The sequence below is a fragment of the Neolamprologus brichardi genome, chromosome 1, assembly GCF_056152115.1.
Source record: "Neolamprologus brichardi isolate AB-2024 chromosome 1, ASM5615211v1, whole genome shotgun sequence".
Lineage (NCBI taxonomy): Eukaryota > Metazoa > Chordata > Actinopteri > Cichliformes > Cichlidae > Neolamprologus > Neolamprologus brichardi.
Genome location: NC_142104.1, coordinates 39,105,207 through 39,130,473, shown reverse-complemented (window position 1 = coordinate 39,130,473; position 25,267 = coordinate 39,105,207). Strand labels below are relative to the sequence as shown.

At 40.1% G+C, this 25,267-nt stretch overlaps 1 protein-coding gene across 3 annotated transcripts in view; it reads right to left on the bottom strand.

Annotated features, from left to right (window-relative positions):
• Nucleotides 1-25,267, bottom strand: part of samd4a (sterile alpha motif domain containing 4A) — a 61,719-nt gene that overhangs the window by 21,815 nt on the left and 14,637 nt on the right. For 2 of the 3 annotated variants that reach the window (XM_006804426.3, XM_035913736.2), the window contains exon 3: nucleotides 3,176-3,751. In XM_006804426.3, coding sequence (XP_006804489.2) covers nucleotides 3,176-3,751 — 576 coding nt within the window. Of the gene's footprint in view, nucleotides 1-3,175; nucleotides 3,752-23,855; nucleotides 24,642-25,267 lie in introns of those variants that run through there. The other variant, XM_035913735.2, reaches the window with a different exon arrangement.

The following is a 25,267-nucleotide window of genomic DNA, read 5'->3' as shown; positions in this document are numbered from 1 at the left end:
CACACACCTAAACTGAGTGCTTTTCTAACGACATTCACACATATTCACACTCCGATGGATGAATCAGAGAGCAACTTGGGGTTAGTCTCTTGCCCAAGGATACTTGGCATGCAGACTAGAGGATCCAGGGATCAAACCACCAACCTTCCAATCAGTAGGTGACAAGCTTTACCTCCGGAGCTACAGCCACCCCAATAATGATCCTTCCGCAGGCTGGCTGTCATAGCAGGCCTCCTGACCACCCTATGAGATGGGTTGTGTGCAGTCTGTTCTGGATTGTCTGGGTAGAGACCCATCGGCCATATCATCCTAACTGCAAATCTGTAGATGACTGTCATCTTCTTGGGACGCCCAATTTGCAGCCTGTCACCAACATTTCCTGTTATATTGAATTTCAATTGGGAGACTGTACTAGCTCTCACTTCAAATCGTGCTGCATCTTTGTTTTACAGAACATCAGCTTGAAGTTCCCCTATGGCACACACCCTATCCAGATCAGTCAAATTTGGCATGCCTGGAGCAGACACCAATTTTCCACTGTAGCAAGGTCGAAGCTCACAGGTGCTGCTTATCAGGGACTAATTGGACACCTGTTTATCAGCACCTGGGATTCCAGAATCTCAAACCAACAGTCAATAGCTGAATAAGCTGTTTGGCAGTGGCAGAGAAGATTTGGCAAGTTTTTCCACTAGCACAACCCATGTACTCCACTCAATCGCCAAATGCATTTCCCTTACAAATATGACACCAGTTATTGCCAAGAAGCATTGTTACAACAAAGAAATAAGCGACCAAACACAAAGTAGTTCAGACATTAAAGTAAAATGAAGTGTTTTTTGTGCTATTGGAAGAATGCGGCTGCATTTGCAAAACAGAAAATACATACGACTCCCAGGTTTATCTCCCCTTTGTGCTGCGTCTCAAATGATGTTGTGCCTGTTTAATATATGCACTGCATTTTCTGCCTGGGATTTTATGCAAGTGTACATTCTGAGTGTGTAAATTTATCCTCCATATAGAGCCCTCAAAAATTCCATAGTTGGCTAAAAAAAATAAAAATAAAAAATAGTAGCACACAACATGCCTCTTTAGGGCTTACATTAATCATAATCATCTTGTATTATTAGAGTGCTCAAAATCAGAATTTCCTACTCACTATAAACTACAGCTCATCTGTGACACAGATAGTTATTTAGATTTAATATCTGAAGTTTCAACCTCCAAGCAACATACTAAACAATGCCTGTTCAATGACCTGAGGAAATATTTTTCCACTGTGTAAATAACTTAAGTAAATCCATCGACCAAGATATCCATTTGCTTGAAAAGCCTTTCCTCTTCATTTCTTCATCTTAGTAAGTGAAGTCTACTCTTACGGGGTCAAACCAAGGTTACCATTACTACTAAAATAGCAATACTTTCATCTCAAAACAGTTCTAGGATCACACATTTTCCTGAGACTGCTGAAGTGGATGAAGAGAATGAAAAGGTGGAGAAGAGCAAACAGCTTTTTTGTGTCGCCTGTCTGGCAGGGTAAACTGCCACCGATAGTCCAGGCTCTCTCTCCTATATGTGGTGCTCTTACTGTTGGCGCTATGTATAGGACTTCATGGGCTCCGTTTAAAATAGGTGCCCAGCTAACATTTCAAGTTCCAGTCCCTAAATATTAACCATTTTCCCTAAATACAGTCTGCCACAAAGGCTGCCTTACAAGGGAAAGGATGGGTGGTATGTGCTGCTGTGGTTTGGACTAAAGCTTAGAGTATGGGTGGGGTGTCATCAGGGTGTTCTCTCAGTAGAACACAGGTTGATGTGATTGGACCATTATACTCCTATAGCCCTTAATGTGACCAGATGAAGACATAATCAGATGTTGACCAACAATGTAAAAATAATTTTTAATAACTCAAATTAAATACCTAAGCCAAACACTGACTTTTTCTGATGCCAGAACCACCTCCCCGTGATCATTCTATAACTCTAAATGCCAACACATAAATACCAATTTGCTTTGAGTTTGTCCAATGCTTCTATTTGTTTTACATTTATATTTCAAAAAACAAAAACAAACACACACAAGAAAATATACCTATGCTCTCTGTCGCCACCAATCCTGTACTGGTAGCTGCGGTAACTCTAGTTTTATCAGTTGTGAAATCCTATGATCTTGTTTGGGACCCAAGCTGTTAGCAGTCTAACATACAAGAGGATCTTTCTTGGAGCAGCAAGCAGAGCTTTAAATGTGCCTTTATTTATAAACCTTCAGCTGTTTCTTTCATCTCCCAGGAAAAAAAAGAAAAGAAAAAAGAAAAAAAAACAGAGCTCTTGCATTCTTGTCTGGAAATATCCTGCTCTGACCATAGTTATGTTCAATTCCAACAGCCCAGCCCTCCCTGTGTGTTGTCTTCCAGCCAACACTCAGCCTCTGTAGTTGCTGTGTGGGTTCTTCAGAGTGTACTCAGTCTGGTCAGGGTGTATTAACTGCTGTGACTATTTGCTCAGTACTTGTTTACGTTCAGTGTAGAGTGTTTCTTATACATTTGTTTAAATTATTTATAATGAAACAAGTATTTAAAAACACTGTTTTTAAATGTGGACTGCCTTTTTTGTGCCTTGTTATAGATGCTTTTGTGCTTTTTGTGCGATTTCTTTAGTGGGCCCTTATGAAACTACTCTGTTCATCAACTCTGAAAAAGAAAGTAATTTTAGATCCCTTCCCCATCTTTTTAAACCAACTCTCTTGTGACTGGGTACTCCTAGCAAACAAGTGGTTTGGACAACAGGTGGGTGGGGCTTCTGTCTTCAGAGAAAAAGTGGATGCTCACATTGACCATATATGGGCCCTTTTCTCAATAAAACTGTCAGGCTCTGATTTAAATAGAGGGTTTAGACAAGCTTCAAACCTGAGCGTTTGGCTCATAGGAATATAAGCTGAACTCATAATTTTAAACTATTGCTGTATTTAATATGAACATCTATAATTTTAATAATTACCTGACAGATTACAAGGAAATGAATAATAAGTTATCAGTTGAAATATGAAATTAGCAAAGATTTTACAGGATGTTGCAGAAATGTAACCCACTGTATTACAATATTTATTACATCATTAAATGGCCCAGTCTGTGGCTCCTATGAAAGAAACGGAGGAAAGACAGGACAGGTTTTCACTTACTCGCATTACTGCCTCCGCCAATTCCAACAGTATTGATGGTTGCAGGCACAGAGGATGATGGGTAGAGAGGGAGGTGTCCGTTTTCGCAGCCATGCTGATGCCAGCCTCCACCTATTCCTGAATCCCTGGAGCTCTGCCACCCATTGAGGCGGTCATCTGAGCCATAACGTTGGTGGTGATGCAAGTAGGGAATGCCTGATGAAGAGGTGTTGGTAGAAGAGCAAGATCCAGATGAGGTCAGGGTCGAAGGAGGTGTAGACTGGTGGTGATGGTGAGGCCCGGCAGGAGGAGGCCTTTCCAATGAGTCTCTCTCTCTCTCCTCCAGGTGGTTGAGCCAGAGTGCCAGAGCAGCGCGGTCTTCAGGGGAGGTGGCGGGGTGGATGAGGGCGTAGGAAAGGAGCTGCCGAGACTCCTCCAGGTGATGGCCGTGCTCAATCGTGTGGGCCAGGATGCGAGGCAGCAAGCGCATGTATTCTCCCTTAGCTTCAACGTTTCCCGGTTTGAGCAGCGGAAGATGGGTAAGGACGAGGGAGATGACACGTTCCTTGGACTCACTCTGCCATTGGCTAATTATACCTGCAGGACAAAATGAAGGAGAAAATTAAAAATATATATATATATGGAATAGAAATGAAAAATTCACCAGTTTGAACAGTGCTTAAAGTAAGATTTCTTTTATGATATCTAAAGGAGCAGCAGAGGGGAATGTAATTTATAGATAGACAGATGAATTAGTGAACACATGTATGACTGAAAATAGAAGACACCAAGATGATGTCAGACCCTGCACCCCTGCACCATCATCGTTCTATTTTGTTCCTTCTAAAAACACCCAGGTCTGTAGATTGCTAACGGAGGCCATACAGCTTTGGACATAACGTGGAGGTCATGGAGCTCTATTGTTGTCCCAGTCAGTAGGCCATAAGAGGTCCATTCCTATCATCTTGGACCAGGGCTATAGATACAAACAGGTCAGGGCAACAACTCTGACAGCCACACAAATAGAGACACGAGGCACTAAGAAGGCCGGCTTCACTTGCGGCTTGTGAGACACGTCTGTATGATCTGTCCACAGTAGTAATTCTTAACAAAACATGTCTTACTTTGAAATCCTACACATGAGCTAGGGGGGAAAAAAAACAGAAGAAGAAAAAAAAAATCCATCAGCTTATCCTCCTGTTCAAAGACATCCCAAGGTCTTACTGTGGTGATGTACTGCTCTCTCTACCCTGTCAAGTGGACAGATGCAGCTCTGACTGGGCAGATGGAAGACCCGTAAACCCTGAAGCCCCCTAAACAAGGCTCATGTTTACATCTCTGTGAAGTTGGACCCTTTACACACGTACAAGACACAGACGTGGTGACAGCAGTTCTTTATTTGAACAGTAAAAATACTGTGGTTTTCAATGGGACACAGACACTCCCGCTCCGCTATCACGTCCGCTCTCCTTTCTCCAACTGTCACTGTGAACATATAAGAGTCACAATCACATTCACACCCCAGCACACCTGTTCACCCCGCCTCTGCGCCGCCCCAGGAGCTCACTTCGCCACCCCCCTCTGCAGCCGGCCAGAGACCACACCCACGCCACAATCTCCTAATGAAAGATGACCAGGTGAATACACACATTTACTCCAGGCTGGTATGTATTTTGACAATTTAGTTTGCTTTTAGACTTCCTTGTTGTTATTTAGAGAGCAGGTTTATAAAAATTCTCTCATAATCTATAACCTTTCATTTTTACCTGATATTGAGACATTTAGTAGGATTTAAGGCAGAGCATCCAAAAAAGAGACACCAAATATAAGGTTACTGTTAACGTCGGCACCTTCACATTTCAAGTTAACAGTAACAGCAACGAACTCTTAAACACCACGTCCTTTGTGCCTGAACAGGTAAATATGCATGAGAGACAACTGTTCAGTTTATACCTTTAATTTGGACAGACATCTTTTCATCTAAGATTTGTTCTGAAAACTAAATCTGTGCTCTGTTGCCAAACTCAAATTAACATAGTTCTGTAGGTGGCAAAAATTTCTCCCAACACAATGGTCAAAAGTTCTTTAGACTTTCCAATCCTGCAATCAATTGCTTGACTGAGAGGAAATCCCACCTCTGCAACCCCTCAGTGACCTGTAGTTGCCACAGAAACACAATAATACCTTAAGGGATGTTTCTACAATAGAAAACAAATAGGCCACTGGCACTCTCTGAAAGAAAAAAAAACAACAACAACAACAAAAAAAACCCCTGTCCCTGTATCTATTAAAAGGCATAGTCAAGTGGGACCGCCGAGGAAGATGGCTGCTCCTAAAGCCTGTTGATTAATGTTCTGAATTTGGAAACATACACTTCAGTTGTAGTCATAAAGTGGACACCCCTTGTCGACTTTGAAGTTTTTCAAGGATTACAGCCTTTGAAAAAAAGGCAGGTAATAACAAAGCAAACTTTTTCCAAAGGAGCTACCACGAGGAAGAAGCAAGCTAGCATTAGCCTCATTCCGGAGCCGCCCAAAAACACACCTGCATCTGATGCCGCCTCTCCAGCAGCAGCGGAGGAAGGTACGGGGAGCGAGAGCTAAAAGGACAAAATTAAGAAAATGAATGCTACTCTTCAGGTCATAGCAAAAGATGTCACAACTATTAAAGAAGCGACTAAAGAACTAAAAGATTCAGTGGAAGAGATAAAATTGAGGTTAGGAGAGGCGGAACAACGTATATTAGACATGGAAGATGCCAGCGTGCTTACTGAGGCAACAGTGGACAAATCTGAGAAAAGGTTGGAGGTGTTGTGTTCACGAGTGGAGGACCTTGAAAACCGTAGTAGGAGAAACAATGTACAGATTATTGGACTTAAAGGAGGCGTGGAGGAACCCGGGAAAGGGAATAAAAATGTAACAGATTCTGGCCAAAGCACTTGAGCTTTCTGGAAGTGAATTTGAAATTGAATGTGCGCATTGTTCCCCTGTACCAATGCCGGAATCTAACGAGCCTCCCAGGGCCATACATGTCCGCTTTCTACGTTCATCTGCCACGGAGAAAGTACTACGGGTGGCCAGAGAGAAGCGTGGAATCGACTGGCAAGGCGCCAAGCTTTCCTTCTTTGAAGATGTTATAAGAGAGCTGGCGGAGAAGAGGAAAGCATTCAACCCGGTGAAGAAGCGTCTCTGAGAGCTACAAGTGAAGCATAGGCTGGTGTATCCTGCAACACTTATTTTTACGTGACAAAAGAAAACAGGAGGCTGAGAAATTTCTGCAGCAGTCGACTTAGGAGTGCAGGGCATAATGTAACAAATTGGAGAAATGTATGTGAATTTAAAAAAAACTAAGGTAACAAATAAACAATGGGTAGAACGGGGCTGCGGCGGCTGTGCTGCTGTCGGACAGTTAACGTGTCTCACGGACCAAGGAAAGTTTAGTGACTCAAGTTAAAGTTAGTTAGGGTTGGGTAGAATTCTAAGCAACCCCTCACTCCCAATGTTGTTCTGGGTTGTTATGCAAAGGGTGTTTGTTTTGTTCAGGTTTGTCTTTTTTAAGACAGCTAGTTTGATGGGACCAGATGGGTTTTGTAATATTGAGTGCCTATGTACAGTGGGGCAAAAAAGTATTTAGTCAGCCACCGATTGTGCAAGTTCCCCCACTTAAAATGATGACAGAGGTCAGTAATTTGCACCAGAGGTACACTTCAACTGTGAGAGACAGAATGTGAAAAAAAAAAATCCATGAATTCACATGGTAGGATTTGTAAAGAATTTATTCGTAAATCAGGGTGGAAAATAAGTATTTGGTCACCTCAAACAAGGAAAATCCCTGGCTCTCACAGACCTGTAACGTCTTCTGTAAGAAGCTTTTCTGTCCCCCACTCGTTACCTGTATGAATGGCACCTGTTTGACCTCATCATCTGTATAAAAGACACCTGTCCACAGCCTCAACCAGTCAGACTCCAAACTCCGCCATGGCCAAGACCAAAGAGCTTTTGAAGGACACCAGGAAAAGAATTGTAGACCTGCACCAGACTGGGAAGAGTGAATCTACAATAGGCAAGCAGCTTGGTGTGAAAAAATCAACTGTGGGAGCAATCATCAGAAAATGGAAGACATACAAGACCACTGATAATCTCCCTCGATCTGGGGCTCCACGCAAGATCTCATCCCGTGGGGTCAAAATGATCATGAGAACGGTGAGCAAAGATCCCAGAACCACACGGGGGGACCTGGTGAATGACCTGCAGAGAGCTGGGACCAAAGTAACAAAGGTCACCATCAGTAACACACTACAACGGCAGGGAATCAAATCCCGCAGTGCCAGACGTGTTCCGCTGCTGAAGCCAGTGCATGTCCAGGCCCGTCTGAAGTTTGCCAGAGAGCACATGGATGATACAGCAGAGGATTGGGAGAATGTCATGTGGTCAGATGAAACCAAAGTAGAACTTTTTGGTATAAACTCAACTCGTCGTGTTTGGAGGAAGAAGAATACTGAGTTGCATCCCAAGAACACCATACCTACTGTGAAGCATGGGGGTGGAAACATCATGCTATGGGGCTGTTTTTCTGCCAAGGGGACAGGACGACTGATCCGTGTTAAGGACAGAATGAATGGGGCCAAGTATCGTGAGATTTTGAGCCAAAACCTCCTTCCATCAGTGAGAACTTTGAAGATGAAACGAGGCTGGGTCTTCCAACATGACAATGATCCAAAACACACCGCCCGGGCAACAAAGGAGTGGCTCCGTAAGAAGCATTTGAAAGTCCTGGAGTGGCCTAGCCAGTCTCCAGACCTCAACCCCATAGAAAATCTGTGGCGGGAGTTGAAAGTCCGTGTTGCTCGGCGACAGCCCCAAAACATCACTGCTCTTGAGAAGATCTGCATGGAGGAATGGGCCAAAATACCAGCTACTGTGTGTGCAAACCTGGTAAAGACCTATAGTAAACGTTTGACCTCTGTTATTGCCAACAAAGGTTATGTTACAAAGTACTGAGTTGTATTTTTGTTATTGACCAAATACTTATTTTCCACCCTGATTTACGAATAAATTCTTTACAAATCCTACCATGTGAATTCATGGATTTTTTTTTCACATTCTGTCTCTCACAGTTGAAGTGTACCTCTGGTGCAAATTACTGACCTCTGTCATCATTTTAAGTGGGGGAACTTGCACAATCGGTGGCTGACTAAATACTTTTTTGCCCCACTGTATATATTTGTGTTGTGTTGTAAAGTGCACAGGGAGTGTCCTTCCCCCATTTTTCATTAGAAAGAGATGAACAGGTATACTAAAATAATATCGTGGAACATAAAAGGATGTGGGGGCCCAATTAAAGGAGGAAGGTTCTGACATACTTAAAATATAAACATACAGATATAGCGTTTATTCAGGAATCCCACATTGCTGGAGAAGAAGAGGCAAAAAAGTTTAAAAGAGACTGGGTGGGCTCCGTTTTTCATAATTCATACTCAAGTAAACAAAATGGTGTTTTGAACCTTATTAATTTAAAATTAAGCTTTGTGTTGCTGAAAAAAATATAGTGATAAAGAAGGGCGCATTATATGCTTGGAAGCTTTAATCAATGGGGTTTGAATGGTTTTGTGTAATATCTATGCACCTAATAAAGAATGAACCAGATTTTTTTTTTCCCCACAGAATTAACAAGATAATAGGTGATCGTGAGGGGCAGGTAATATTGGCCGGAGATATCAACCAGGTGATGGATGGGATAATTGATAAGAGCAAACCCAGGGGTAGGTCTACACCCAGGGACAGACAGGCTATTCAATTGCTGACGAAGGATCTTTGCCTAGTAGACATTTGGAGGTTAGTTAATCCTAGTTCAAGGAAATATACATTTTACTCCAATTGTCATAAAATGTATTCAAGGATAGATTTCGCCTTAATATCAAAATCTTTGGTAGATTCAGTTGTAGATTGTGAGATTGGTGCCATTGCCATTAGTGATCACGCCACGGTAGAGTTGCAAATTGATTTAAACACGAATAGAACAAAAAGGGGTCGCTGGAGGCATAACACGATGTTGTTGCAAAACAAAAGTTTTAGTGAGGAATTAACAAAAGATCTTAAAATTTTCTTCAAAATCAATATGGGTTCCACACATAAAGTAGCCACAGTTTGGGAAGCGTCTAAAGCATACATAAGAGGAAAGATAACTGCATATGCGACAAAAGTTAAGAAAAGTGATTTAGAACGGGAAAAAACTTTAGATAAAGAAATACATGAAATGGAGAAGGATTTAGCAAGACAATACTCAAATGATAAATACCAGACTATCTGTAAATTAAAATACCAGCTGAATGACACTTGTAACAAAAAGGTGAAATATGCCGTATTTAGGCTTAAACCAAAATTTTATGAAGGTGGCAAAAAGAATGGTAGACTATTAGCGAGGCAACTGAAGCAGCAAGATAATCATAGATATATTATTTAAGTTAAGAAAGACAGCCAAGTGAAATAAATCTCCTCATCAAAATAAATAAATTAAATTTTCAAATTATTTTATCAAGATTTGTATACTTCTGCTGGTGCACTTAATGAGGAGGAGGTGAAGACATTTTTTTCAGGTCCACAATTATCTACTCTTTCTGATGAACAAAAAACAAGACTGGATGCGCCTATAAATGAAGAAGAGGTCAGAGCTGCAATCTCATCAATGAAAAATGGGAAATCGCCAAGCTTGGATGGCTTCCCGATTGATTATTATAAGAAATATATTGATATTTTAGCTCCAATCTTGCATAAAGTTTATCTTGAGGCACTAGAAATAGGCTCCTTACTGAGTACATTTAATGATGCACTAATCTCCCTTATTCCTAACAAGGATAGGGATATATCAGACCCAGCAAATTACCGTCCAGTAAGCCTTTTAGGAGTCGATTGCAAAATTTTGACAAAGGTTTTGGCCTTCCGCTTAGATCAAATATTACCAGATATCATCACTTCTTCATCTCATGCACAAAAGCAAATCTAGTCTAGCCCCGGTTGCGGCCTTCTCTCCAAGTCCAAGGGCAGCAGTTTTGACAAATGGATTGGTGTCAGAGTTTTTCCATCTCACTCACGGGACCCAGCAGGGGTGTTCTTTGTCCCCGCTGCTCTTCACAATATTTCTGGAACCACTGTCCTTAGCTATTCAAGCTAACAGGGATATCAGAGGTGTTCACGCAGGGGGTATGGAGCACAAGTTATTTCTATATGCTAATGACATCTTAGCAGTATTAACGGATCCCATGGAATCTCTACCAGTGCTACTCACATGAGTTGAGTCATTTTCAAGGTTGTCAGGTTATAAGATAAACTGGTACAAATCAGAAGGCATGCCACTATCAGCATCGTGTCATTCTAGATACTTAAAATTGAATGTTGAGTAATGTATTTACCTCCAGGTATGAAGTATTTAGGAATATTAAACCCAAAATTAGAGGATATTATGCTTTCAAATATGGAACCTCTCCTCCTAAAGATCTGATCAAATCACTGAACGTAAACAGATCATCTGATCTGACAAATCTGGATAAATGGGGTAAATTGAATCTTACATTATGGGGTAAAATTAATGTGATTAAAATGATGGTGGCCCCGCAGTTCAATTATGTTTCCATGATGTTACCTGTAGGAATTCCTTTACACATATTTAGTCAATTTGAGAAGCTAATTAAAGATTTTTTGTGGAATAACAAGAAGCCAAGAGTGAATATAAAGTAAATGTGGGCTTCTAAAGACACTGGGGGAATGGCCCTTCCAAATGTGAAGTTGTATAATTTAGCATTTGAAATGTCAAGACTGGGCAAACACTGGACAGGATCAGACTCTGAGCTGAGCTGGATTAAAATCGAACAGGAACTAGTGAGCCCTTTTACACCCTTGGATGTTCTCTCACAGGGCTCAGCTATTAATGGACAAGACTTTCATGATAGCCCAGTGCTCAGGCATTCTAAGGCTGTCTGGGTAGAGGTGCACAAGATGTGTGGAGCATCTCATTTAAGACAACCTTATACCTCACAACACTGCTGTACAAATTAGGAAAAAAAACAGTGTACTGGAAGGAATGGCTTGTCAAAGGCATACACAGGATAAGTGATCTTTACTCAGGGGGAGCGTTTATGTCATTCGCTGAATTAACACAAAAATATGGTTTGATAAGGGAAAATAATTTTTGTAAATATTTACAAATAAGGGATTGTATTACCAAAGAAAAATTTACTCAAAGCACAAATACGGTGGTGGAATTTTTATAATTGTCCAGAACAGCACATAGAGCAGCTGTTTTCTACAAACTGTTTAACAATCTAAAAAAAAAAAGGGATATGTGAAAACTTGAGGATTATATGGCAGAGAGATTTGAGTTGTGTAATTTCTAAAGAAGATTGGTGTAGAATTTTGTCATTCTCCAATAAATATATGAGAGAGGCCAGGGGTAAATTTACTCAGTACAAATTAATACACAGATGGTACTTAACTCCTTTAAACTTTATAGAATGGGGAATCAGTCCCAATAATATATGCTGGAAATGTAGCTCAGATCCAGGGACATTTATGCATGCTATTTGGGAATGTGGGAAAGTTTATCCCTTTTGGCAAAAAGTATTGGACAAAATAGAAAGGTGGATTGGTTTGACAATACCCTTGTCACCAAGACTGTGCTTATTAGGGGATCGGCCTGTGCTACCTGGGGTTTCAAAATATGATTTTGTGGTTATAAAGGTAGGGGTTCCTCCAGAATATAATAGGTGAGAAGAAAATATGCTGAAAATGGTTTCATATGAAAAATTCTTGGCTAGGATTAATGATAATATGGAGGGTTCTGACAAATCATGGGCATGTGTTTTTGGCTGAGATTGATGGATTTTATTTTGTCAGGGCAATTATCTTTTGTTAAATTTTATGCTTGCTGTGTTGTATGTTTGTTTAGGCACTCAGTAATGGAATAATTTAAGAATTTGATTTTATTGTCCCTTTTTATTGAGTACTGAATGTTAGTAACTATTAAAAATATATCCAAAATGCAAAGGTGAATTAACCATGGGATTGGAAGCAGTCTTTTTTTTTGTTTTGTTTGTTTTTTGTTGTTATTTTGTTTGGTTAAATGTTAAAAACAAATAAAGACTTCAATTACAAAAAAAGGCTAAAAGACAGACATGTTTCCGTAATAAGACAACATCAGTGTAGTTTAAGACAAACGACAATCAAAACATAAAACCCAGGTGAGACTCCAGTGCCAGAGGGCATAATCACCATCATAATATACTGTCATAATTTAACAAAATAGTAACAACCAGCAGCATATCAAAACTACTAGAAACAGGAACATAGAAAAATATACACAGAACAACTTCCGTAACATTGATTCATTAATGTTGAATTCTCTCGCAGCTGCTCTATTCCCATGTTGTTGCAGTATATTAATAACTAACCTTGTATTGTGGATGAATAATCTCAGTTGTTCTCCTGACTGAAGCTTGGCCCGTGTATAGCATCCTGCTATGCGATTGCATTTGTCCCTAACCACCAGAATCCCTCACGTTAACTTTTATCGAGTGGAAAAAAAGTTGCCGTTCATCCTCCAGCTTCACTGTGCTAATGTTATGCTAACATAGCTGTGTCGCTAGCAATCACGTAGCACAACATTATATACCAGGTAGTCCAACTTCAGTAACCCTACAAACGCCACTGCTGTTTAGTTTTCTGTCTTCATTTATGTTGGAAGTGGTAGCAGAGCTGTACGTTTTAATTAGTTTCAAAAATCTCTCAGTCAGAACATGGTATGAAATGATTAGGTGTAAACTAGCGAGCTAACTTCCTGTTTACTTCTAACTCCGTTAAATTTAATAAATTCTGTTTTCATGGATGCATGGATGTAAAACTTAATTGTTACACCCGATAAAGCAGCAACGCTGATGACTTAATTAAAGATGAAAGAATTTAGACCGTTTTTAACTCTTCGTTTGACTTTGGGACCTGAATTGGACGGAGTTTTGGACCCAGATTACTCAGACGCTTTTCACTACGGCAGCCGTAATGCTCTGACAATCCATCAAGCAAGCAGAGCAGCTTACCAAAGTTGTACTAAAACATTTTTTAACAGATTTCTGCACGCAGAAATCGGTTCGAGGTCAGTAAGCACAACCAGAATTCATACATAAGGCACACTCTCAATTTTTGAGAAAATTAAAGGATTTTAAGTGTGCCATATAGTGTGGAAAATACGTTATACAGAAGAAAAGAATATATCGTGATATATATCGTTACCGCACATGCTTCAAATTATATCGTGATATATATTTTAGGCCATATCGCCCAGCCCTAGTGTGTTGGTCTTTTTGTCATGTAATAAATGTAGGTAAGCCAGTGCTCTTTCTTTTCCATATTCTCCTATACCGGCCACCCTATACGTTAGTGGTGCAACGGATCAAAAATCTCACGGTTCGGATTGGATCACGGTTTTAAGTCACGGATCGGATCAATTTTTGGATCAGCAAAAAAAAGAAAAAAAAAGAAAAAAATGTAACATTTACTTATTGAAGTATTTTTTGCCTGTTAAAAACATTCAACTCAAGACTCATTCCACGCAATTATTAAAAACAAATTATGGTACAATATAGGGCAGTACAGTCTTTGTATCTACCACTCAATTCAATTCAATTTTATTTATAAAGCGCCAAATCACAACAACAGTCGCATCAAGGCGCTTTATATTGTAAGGTAGACCCTACAATAATACATACCGCTCATTATATCGCACTCTGCTGTGATATAATGAGCTGTCACGGTCACGTAGCTTTCCGTTGCCCTGGAGGTCCACCCATTTGTAGTAGTTAGGGCAACAGAAGATGCCTGGGACAGTTCAGCCACAACTTAAATCTTTTCCTGCTCATACATGCTTGGAACAATCTTGCCACTAAAGTGGACGCGAACGGGATATCATAGCATGGCTCAAGCACGTTCATCATAGTTTAAACCCCTTGTTTTGCACAACGGAATACGGCCTCCTGTCTGCAGCTAAACACCCCAATAGCTTTTGTAATAGCTTTAGCCCGGTCGGATTGGGCAGCAAAGGCCTGCTTAAATACCACAAACTCCTCTGCTCCTCCACTTGGACCGCTAGCGCTGGCCATAACTATTGCTTGACAGACCCACCATACACATACTTTTTTCTCCCTTCTTTTTCGAATCTTCAGATCACGTGCATGCCGAACCGTGGAGTGGGATCGGTTCGGATTACGGATCAACCGTGATCCATTGCACCACTACTATACGTCCTTTCAAGTTTTGAAGCCGAGTGCACTATCACTCTTTATTCTAAAAATTTATACAATGTTTTCAACAGCAGGAGAACTGCTGTGTGTGAATTACCTAATGTTTTGGTAGATCACCATCAGTATTCTAATCTATCAAAAATGAATGACGCTTCAGATTTTTCTGTTCCACTCATCAGACCAACCCCACCCACACTCTCTCTTTGCATCTGTGAGCAAAGCTGGCCCCACTCACTCACAAGTGCTTGATTTAGTGATTTGGGTTTCAGATGCCTTTAGTAAGGAGATCAGCTAATGTGAATGAATGCCATGAATGGAAATAAATACTGCACCAGACCAAACTGTCTAGAAACAGACAGCCTACACTTAGAGTAAGACAGCTAAGGGGGAGGAGGTAGGGTAAGAGGGAGGGAGAAACTTGGGATGGGGTGGGGGGATAGATGGAAGGAATGAGAGTGAGGTGTGTGAAGGGAGCCTTGGAGTTACTCCACTCTGCTCCAAGGATGATGTAATTTTTCATTCCTATGAATGAGACAAGCCTTACTCCATCTGGGAACAGGAATTGTTCCATGATTAAAACTCAGTTATATCCAAATGACTGGAAAACATTAAGATGTAAAGCAGAAATTCTGAATACTTTGGTTAAACTTACAGAAGTAGTGGTGCATAGCTAGCTTAAAAAAGTAATTATTACATAAATGTAATCTTTTGTCAAATATTTGAACTGACTCGGGCAGACTAAGAGAACCATCCAAATTTACATAACGAGTCCATAACAAGGCCTGACTAAGCAATACTAACCACCAGCAAGTAAAATGTGTCAAACAAAAATGTCAAAGACAAATCAAAAATACTACATTGTTAGAGTAATTTTGTTTGAGATTAAAAATGATGTACATGCTTCTTTTACCACGCATCCCTTCACAACACAAAAAGCTTCCTGTTCTCCCACAAACTACAATATAAAGACAAAACAAAAGAAAACACTGAAAAACATCTGTATATAAAGAAGCTTTTACATCATTCAAATGTTTGGAAGAATGTTGATATAACTATATGAACCCGCTTCCAATGCAGATGACTACACCTAGAATAAGTTTTACGTCAGCAATGAATGGATGCCACTAACACATACATACTGTCGGATCGATTCACTAGCCAGAAGCTTGGTGTGTGTGTGTGTGTGTGTGTGTGTGTGTGTGTGTGTGTGTGTGTGTGTGTGTGTGTGTGTGTGTGTGTGTGTGTGTTCGTTCCATGGCTAAAGGAGACAAACACTGAGCAAAGCTTGGAAAACTTAACACCATGAAATCAGGATCCCACTTCAAGCTTACTGGGCAATTACTCCAAGGTTAAAAGGTCAAGAGGTCAGTTCCTCCCACAGTGAATCCACGCTCTCTCACCACATGAGTCATTATAGAGTCACTGAGAGCTTCACTGGAACTATGACGAACTTCTTCACCTCTACAAACACACCTCAAACACCTGTTTCTGTAAATAGATGCAAGGGAGCTACATGAATAACAACCTACTGTGTGTGTGTGTGTGTGTGTGTGTGTGTGTGTGTGTGTGTGTGTGTGTGTGTGTGTGTGTGTGTGTGTGTGTGTGTGTGTGTGTGTGTGTGTGGAGCCAAAATAAAAATGTGAGAGGCGTAAGACAATCAGAATGAGACAACCAATAAAAACAACACAAAACAAAGTGATAGAAGCGCATTGTGTCATTTTAAATGAGACATAGGTATGTTAGCTTTGCTCCTATACTAGTAGGCACAGTCGTGGGCATGATGAATCATTGCGAAGAAATGCTGAAAAAGAAAGTCAGACACAAACACACAGGGAAAGCTCAGAGGGAGAGAGGCTGACACAGCATTTCCCAGATGTGAACAATGTGAACTCTGTGTGCCATCCCTGCCCTGGCACTGCCCTCTGACACCCTCTCTGGCAACAAGACAAAGGTGCTGCTTTCAACACAGCCCTGCTTCATAGTATAATTTCTCCACTGTCAACCTCATATCAAACTGCCCACCTTTCTCCCACAACACAGCCACTGTGCTGGCACAGGAGGTACAACAGATACACAGAAAGGAAAAACAGGAGATCACTGTAACAAGATCACTGTCTACATACGCAACACCAGTTTTTATTTGTTAGCCTGCAATCACATTATTGTTATTGCATAAAAATCGTTAGTAATTATGCCACAAAGAAGTTGTTCCCATTCACAATATAGTACGTGAAGTTCTTGGTGATCCTGCTAGTGTTTTTTAAATATGGCGGAACATGAAGACATTTGGCTGTCTTAATGTGGCTGTTCCACCATATTTAAAGAATGGTAAACGAACAATAACCAGCAAATCGAAAGGCTGGAACCAGCATAAAAAATAAAGCAGTTTGGAGTAAGGGGTGTGACTCATTTTTTCCCCAAACATCTCCCTCAGCAAAGTCTATCAATACGACACTGTCCAGCTACAGCACAAATCTGAATGCAACAAGTTCTCTCTTGTTCTGAGAAGACTGTTCAACTCCAATTCTGTGAGTAAATGTATCCACTTCAGAAACGTAAAGCCCCTTTTCACAAAATAAGACATGAACATGTTTCTCAACACAGCCACAGCCCTGGAAAACCCCACAGTAACACAAGAAAAAAAAATCTTTGTGGAAAAGCAGAGCAGTCTCTTGTAGACATTTTAAATACAGACTGGCCTTTTAGAGAGATTTCAGTCTATTTAAGTTGCACAGTTTAACCAATGAAACATGACATTTATTTGTTAATAATTAATCAAATTAATTAATTAACCACTTATTCCACTCAAAATGTATTAGTTTCTTCTTTAGATAAATGCATGTCAGCCTATTCAATAGGGATGGGAATTAAGAACCAGTTCTTGTAGAAAACTGATTCCCAGTAGTCCAATTCCTTGGAATTGTTAGTCTGCCTGCCTATCAATCCCGCTTATCAGTTCTTGCACTTGCACTACAATCAGCTGATTTTAGTTTGCGTGTCAGAGAAGGAAAATAGCGACAGTCTAGAGAATGGATATGGGCATTTATTTTTATCGCACAAATGGACGAGATAAATGGTAAAGCGGAAAACTGCATCCAGGACAGAAACAACCGCATTATGCTGCTAACATAGCTTCGTTTCAGTTTGTCCAAATTAAAGGTATAAAACTGAACATCTGCACTACAAGTTTCAGCCCAGTGACTGAGTAGTTCACTACAGGATTCTAATCACTGACAAATAGGAAGGTAGTATTGGCTCATTACTTTGAGATGCACAGTTTTTCTGCTCTAAAAGAGAAGAAAATAACACTTCAAACAGCCAGGATAGCAACAACAACTACAGGAAGTCAGCTCAATTAATACCAATAAAACTGGCTCTCCTGGAAAGGGGAGTTTAACTCTGACCCTGGGCTGGACACAGTGTGTCCTCTTCACAACAAGCTTTAATCACAAGACACAGGCAACAGTGATGGAAACAATGTGATTGATTTAGCTCATTTGTTACACATTGGTTATGTGCAAACACCCCCCAATGAGCACACACACACACACACACACACACACACACACACACACACACACACACACACACACACACACACACACACACACACACACACACACACACACACACACACACACACACACACACACACACACACACACACACACACACACACGTGAAGGCACATGATTCCACTCATTCTAAATATAGATGGGTCAACAACATACAAAGCCACAACGAGGCAGCTAGCACAACAGATAAGCCTATATTAGTGGTTAGTAAAGGGACACAAAATCCCAATCATCCTTACAATGACACCAGCTTTGTATTTGTGCATTAACGGTGAGGAAAGGGAGGAAAAGAACATTGTGTATGAGTTGGTGGGTGTCTGATGATTTCTGTAATAAAAAGAGTCTGAGGTTTTAAATTAAAATTAGGATTACATTTAGGATGGAATGATAACACAGATACAGCTGATGTGTAAACAACTAGGCTAGGGAATGCATCTAGTTTAAGAAAAATCCTACAAGCCTCACATTGTTAAAGACTTTATGTGCGAGTTTGGCCTCTAAACCTCCATCCTGTGCTTCTCCTGTTAGCAAAACAAACACAAGACTGGTTCACTTTGTCCCATTTCTGGCAGCTTGCTATAGCTGCTGTTGATCCAACACGTAGTCTTGTTCGTCATGTTTCCTTAACCAACCAAGAGGACAGCAAACAAGAGAGAGCTTACCAACAATAAAAAGAACAGGACTTAGCTAGGAAAGGACCTACCAAGAGGGCTAAAAACGAAACAATGGAAGAGACAAAAGATGGGAGGAGACAGAAATGTTTGAGTGAAAAGTCCTAGAGTAACCTTTTAAACCACAGACACATGAAAAAATTAAATCCTGGACAGAAAACAACACATATGGATTCACAAAAATTTCCGTGTCCAGGGAAATAATCTGTATAAAACGCAGTCTTGAGAAAGGATCTAGTGGGAGTTACTTACGGAGAATGATGTTAAGAAAGGCTGAGTAGTAGATATTGGAAGTAAGGGGTGGGGGGTATTGAGGAAAAGTTCCTGCTCCTGCTTTCCGGGTGGATTCTCCAGCTCAGCAGTGGGGAATGTGCTGGCATACCACAGGGCTTGCTGCTAAAGAATGCAGCAATTTCTAATGGATCTGAGTTCCCTCTCTTACAAACAGACATGCAGACCGAGCCCTACTCACACCAAAGCTTCCACTTTCTAGTCACTCGCAATATCACCATGTCCAGTCATTTACACAAAAGACCTACATAAGATATGGTCAGCACTACCACTACTGTACATGACATGACAAAATCATAACTATGACACTTCACCGTGCTTCAGCACCAAAGCACATACAAGCATAAACAATGGGATTTTTGAAATACCAACTGTCTACAAAAATATACAAACACATTAAAGTACTGTGTCACTGTATACTTTCAGTGAAGCACAAAAATATGTATGAAATTCAATTAAAAAGAAATTATTCTCAATCTTAAAATAATGACAGAGTATGTCTATTAACAAGTACAACCTAACCATAGCCCAATTGTAACCCTGACAGTAAAACCAGATTTTGAGTCTCAAAAATGCCTTCAGACTCGTGGGGACTGGGATTTTGGTCCCAATAAGGGCTGTTGGTTCCCACAAGTATAATAAACTTCCAATTTTTGGTCCCCACAATGATATGAACACACACACACACACACACACACACACACACACACACACACACACACACACACACACACACACACACACACACACACACACACACACACACACACACAAAAAATGCTCCTTGGAAGCAAAATACAAAGAATTGGCTCAAGACATGAACACAGTACTGTATGCATTTATTTTCTTTTAAATTATAGAACTGACTCCCGCTATTATATTTCTAAATTGTATCATTGATGCCCCGGCAATATTGCTCACCTAAAATTAATGCAAATAAAGCAAAGTGAACTGCATGAGAGAGAGCGCATGTTGTGACAAAAAGAGCAGGCAAGCTCCCAAATCCCAAATCCAGACAGGACACGGGGAAAGAAAAGGAAGAGGGTGACAAATAGAGCACCAAGCTACCCAACCTGGTAACTGTGATAAACATCATGCCAAGTGCTGTACCACAACAGACAAGGAGACTACACAAAGAACATCCTGACACGTCAGTGACGTTCAAGCTAAAAGCAAGAAATCTTTCAAGAAGAATTTTTGGAAAGTCTGCGCAAGATACACTTTGTTCACACAGAGTAATTCACCAGCGAGCATCATGTGAGAATGTTTGAAACATGGCAGAAATGATGGGTGATGCAATTAAAAATTTTATGTTTGTTTTAGGCCACGAGTCTCACAAAAATCAGCAAATTATAGAACACATCTAAAAATGACAGACGAACTACAGCAGACGCTCACTTCCACTTTTACAAATTGGAGGATGACATTTGCCTGTTGCATACATATGAAATCATGGTAACTAAAAATACATTTTGGCTTTTAAAACAAACAAACAAAAAAACAAAAACAAAACAGGTCTATCCCTGATATATGATCAAAGGAGCGAGAGAAACAAAAGAACTGAGTGCAAATTTTAAAAAAAAGCTAGAACTAGGGATAAGCCAGGGGTTAGCCTGACCTACTGACATATATATATTAATAAGGGCATCAGATGAGGCACCCTCTTACTGCAGTACCCACAATGGCTTTCATAACCCAAAAGGAAAGCCTCACAGCCCACATTCATGATGTATTACAGATTTTAATCAACAGTAGGAATAAACATCTTCCAGCTTTTAAAACTAATGATATGGTGAACTTTTTGCGGCCAAACTACCACTGAAAGGCTGGTGTATATGGATAAAGCTGCACATGACAGCACACAGACTGATGCCATGGTTCAGGATAATCACTTATGGTTCAACTTCAGAACTGAAACCTAACAAGTCCACTGCTGAAACTGAGGAAGAAGAGAGCAGAGAGAGAAGATCTATCCCTGTCCGTCTAAATATCATCATCATCATTTATTTATATAGCACTTTAAAAACACACAAGGCTGACAAAAGTGCTGAACAATAGAAACATAATAGATACCATAAGATTAATAAATACGATAAAATATTAAACATAGCAAAAACAATAAAATAAAAGTAAATACAAGTCAGTTAACCACTGAGTCAAAAGCCAGTGAATAAAAATGCGTTTTCAATCTGGATTTAAAAACCAGCACTGATGTTGATTGCCTAATGTGAAGAGGAAGATTATTCCAAAGCTTAGGAGCCATGATAGAGAACACTCAGTCTCCTCTCAGTTTCAGCTGTGATTTGGGGACTAAATAATTGCTGCACCTGACACGTAAGGCTCAATGAGAGGAAACAGGCAGTCAAACTGTCAGGAAACCAGTCGGCAGGTGATTCACACCGCTCTCACTACTCCTGATCTGGGTATTTGAACAATAAACTGCTTTACAAAAAAAACAAACAAACAAACAAACAAACAAACAAAAAACCCCCCAAAAAAACAAAAACAAAAACACATGACTGACATGCATCCGCTCCATGTTAACATGCAGCCTGGTTTCCATCAATCAGACACCACAGGAGTGTTGGTTACTGTCAGCTTGGGCATTCTGCATTACGTCTGCAATCCACAAGTGAATAGATGGTCTAACACTGTAAAAAGCAGTGATTACACACTATATTTAAATTGATGTAAGAAAAAAAAAGCAGATTTTTTTCCATTTACAAATAAAGACTGGTGATGAAATGATGACAAATGCATACTAAAGGATTAAAAAAAAACTAACAAAAATAAAAAATTCTAAATTAAATTTTCCCTAAAAAAACATAAGACTAATAAAAACAATAACAATAATTACACAGGCTAACTCTAGAAAACAGACCACAAGAAATACTTAGAGCTCCTGTCTTCAGATCACACAAGTCACTATTCCTGAATGAAAGATTATTCTCTCCCTCCAATGTGCTTCAACAATCAGAGAAAGAAGCTGTGACAGGTTCCTGTAACTCACAATAGAGCAGGAAGAGCATCATCTTTGTAGCAGTCTTAAATTGACACAGCCAGGACACCTGGTCAAATTATAGAACATAATACAAAGCACTGCTCTCATCTGGTTATCACATAGCACATTGTGTGCGAGTCTCTGTGTGTGTATTCACTAGCACTGGAGTGCAGTAAGTGTAAAGTATGTCTTTTCCTCTCTGGTGCTTATTTATTTATACTGCTTAATGTTTTAAACAGTAGCTGATGTGAGTATGCATGTATGTGCTTAAAGCGGGAAGCACCTGCCTGACTGTTGGTGTGTGTTTGCGTTTGTGCATGTGTCTGTGTGGGCATGTGTGCGCTGTGACTCCTTTCTTCGGAAAAAGGAAAAACATCATTGTGATTACTTCAGATGCAGACATCCTGCTTCATCGGCTTAATCAGAGAAGAGCAAAGCTCACATTGTCTGACATTATTTCACAGTCACGCTGACCCTCAATTAAAAAGAGTGCCAAGTAAAGAAAACCAAGTGGTGGCAGGACTGTAAGGTGCTCCTCGACCTCATTACAAGTTCAATTTATTCTTTATTCGGACAATTATTTTGGTAAAGACTAGTTTGTGACGATTTCTGTCCCCAGCAGTGGGGGAAATTTGGAAATAGAACGGCTGCTGTATGAATGGGAGACAATTCCTTGCCATCCTTTACTCCAACCCCCCCTCCATTCACACTTCCTCTCAAGTCTTTCCCAACATGTATTAAGTGGATATAGGTCTGGAGGAAGCAGGCTGGCGGCTGAAAGCAGGGCAAGTGATTTTTTAGTCTACCTGTAGATGTGTACGTAGCACTACAGTGTTGGGGAGGCTCTGAATGTGGCAGCCGCAGCTATGCTGGGAATGTGAGCCTCTGCTCTGCCAGGACTGGACTGGAGAAGCCCACAACTCTATTTAAGGAAATGGCAGTGAGGGGCCCATCAGCCGCTCTCTTTGCCTCTTCATTTCTGTCTTTTCCGCTGGTCAATGCCACATTTCTTTCCATATACAATTATTTTCCTTTGTGCAAGAAAGGTTTATATGCATACCTGCTTGGAAGAAGTAGCACACATTTACACACACGCAGACAAGTGTATGTACCAACCACTCACTGGTGGTGTGGTTTGGGTAATTGTTTCCGGTACATTTGTGACCTTAATAGGGATGCAGCTTTGTAAAGTGCTTTAATGCTGTGGTCTGTTAAACAACAGTCTACTTGCAGAGGGGGGGAAAAGCCACCAGTTAAAGAAAGGTATTAAAGCTTAAAGGTTTTAAGCTGCAGTCACTGAAGGCAAAACTGAATGCACAGAGAACCTCAAACAAGCAGCAGGTGATAGTGGCTGCAGTAAAGCAAAGTATCTCAAGGGAAGAAGCCCAACATTTAGTGAGGACCATAGGTTGTAGACTTCAGTTGGTGATTGATTTTGATTTTGATTTTAAGTATTTTAAACAATCCTGATGTTTAAAATTGGCAGTTTGTTCAATTACTTCTAAACCTTTGAAAATGGGGCACTGTGCATGAAAATGCTAAACATTTATTGGAAAACCCGTGTGAAAACTTAAAGTTTGCACTTTCTTTGGATACTATTTAGCATTCTGCCCTCAGGTTTATTGCTGACAACATATAGTACAATCATCTTTGCATTTTATATGGAAAAGTTGTGTTGTATTCACTTGGTTGAAATATCAAAGGTATAATTAACGTTATTGAAGGCTCAATTCCATTTAAATGAGCCAGATCCAAGGTTTTGTACTTGATGCACTGGATTGCTGGAGTGCCTTCCTGGGCTACGCAGTGGGACAGGACTATTATTAATGAAGCCGTTTCAAAAGGTTTTTCTTATTAGGATGAGTCAAAGTGAGTTTACCGTGACACCTGGACTGAGGTTGCAAATCTGGGAGATACAGCTTCCTGGAGGAATCTGGTTTGGGTGAGGTTATTTCCACCCACCAGAGACTTAAAAAGTCCTGTTGTATGGCCGTCACAGCAACTGTTGCCATGGTGGGCTCTCATGGCGATGGGTTCTGCTGATGTCACTCGGTCTTTCGCAGCCAACGGTGTGTCAACTAATTCAAAATAAATGGTTCAGCCGGCGGCGCCTTGCTGTGTCTCCACTGTCATCGTCCATTCATGTGAGGACAGAAAGGACAATCAGAGACACAGCTGAGACCGGAGTGGAGTCACACACTCAACTGCCCCTGGCTAGAAAACTAAAAATGTCTCTGGCAGCAATCACATATTAAGTTGTCTATGCCTTTCATTAATGCTGTTTTATGAGTAAGAGGAATTATTATGTTAAAAAACTCTCAATCTAATGCTTATATTGCCTCATCACATCTTTTTTTTCCCCCTGTGGTAATAATTTGTCAAACACCACTTGACACCACATTGATTCACACACTGTGTATAGGTTTAAATTACTTATCTGGTACAAATAGAAAATTTAGCTACAAGGGGGATCTGATTTATAATAAGACCTGACAGAGAAAGACATATTAAGCTACTGAAGGTGTTCGAACTGTAAATAGACTGAAACCACTTAAGGTTTGCCAATCTAACAGAGATGAACTCTAAACAATAACCTTTTTCCTCATAGTAGTACATCTCTTAAGTTTGCAAGGTTGGATTACCTTTGTCATACATGAGACTGTGTCTACTATGTCTGCAATGAACAGACATAGTAATCAAATTTTGCCATTGTACTTTAATGAATTCAGTTTGAGGAGTCACAAGGACGTGAGTCAATATACACACAAGTACAAAGCAATCTGACTACACGTAAAACTATCTTATAAATGTGTATACTTAAACCTGCATACAATGATTATTTCCGCACAATTTATTAGTGCAAGAACTGGTAAATCTAAGTTTTGGAGTAGAGGGGTGATGAGCTGTCCTTTTATTTAGAAAAAGAAACACCTGCTTTATTTCAAATAAATAAATATTATCTGTCTAGTATGTACTGCTTTGATAAGGTTAATTAAACCTTCCAAAGTCAAGAGATATGATTCCTTGACATATCTAAGAATATTTTTTCCTCTGAAATATAACCCTTTAATCTCAGAGAATATTACATGTCTAAAGAAGTACTGATGCAGTATTTTTCTTTAGGTGTTTTAAGCATCAACAAGAGTTGCTACATTTTAGGGCATGAATGAATTTATCTGAATCTATACCTTTTGTTTTTAACAGGAAAGAAAGTTCAGATGTTTCTAAGGAGAGTAAGAAACTGAACAACTAGAGCTACAACTGCTGTTAAAATGTACAGTGAATTAACTG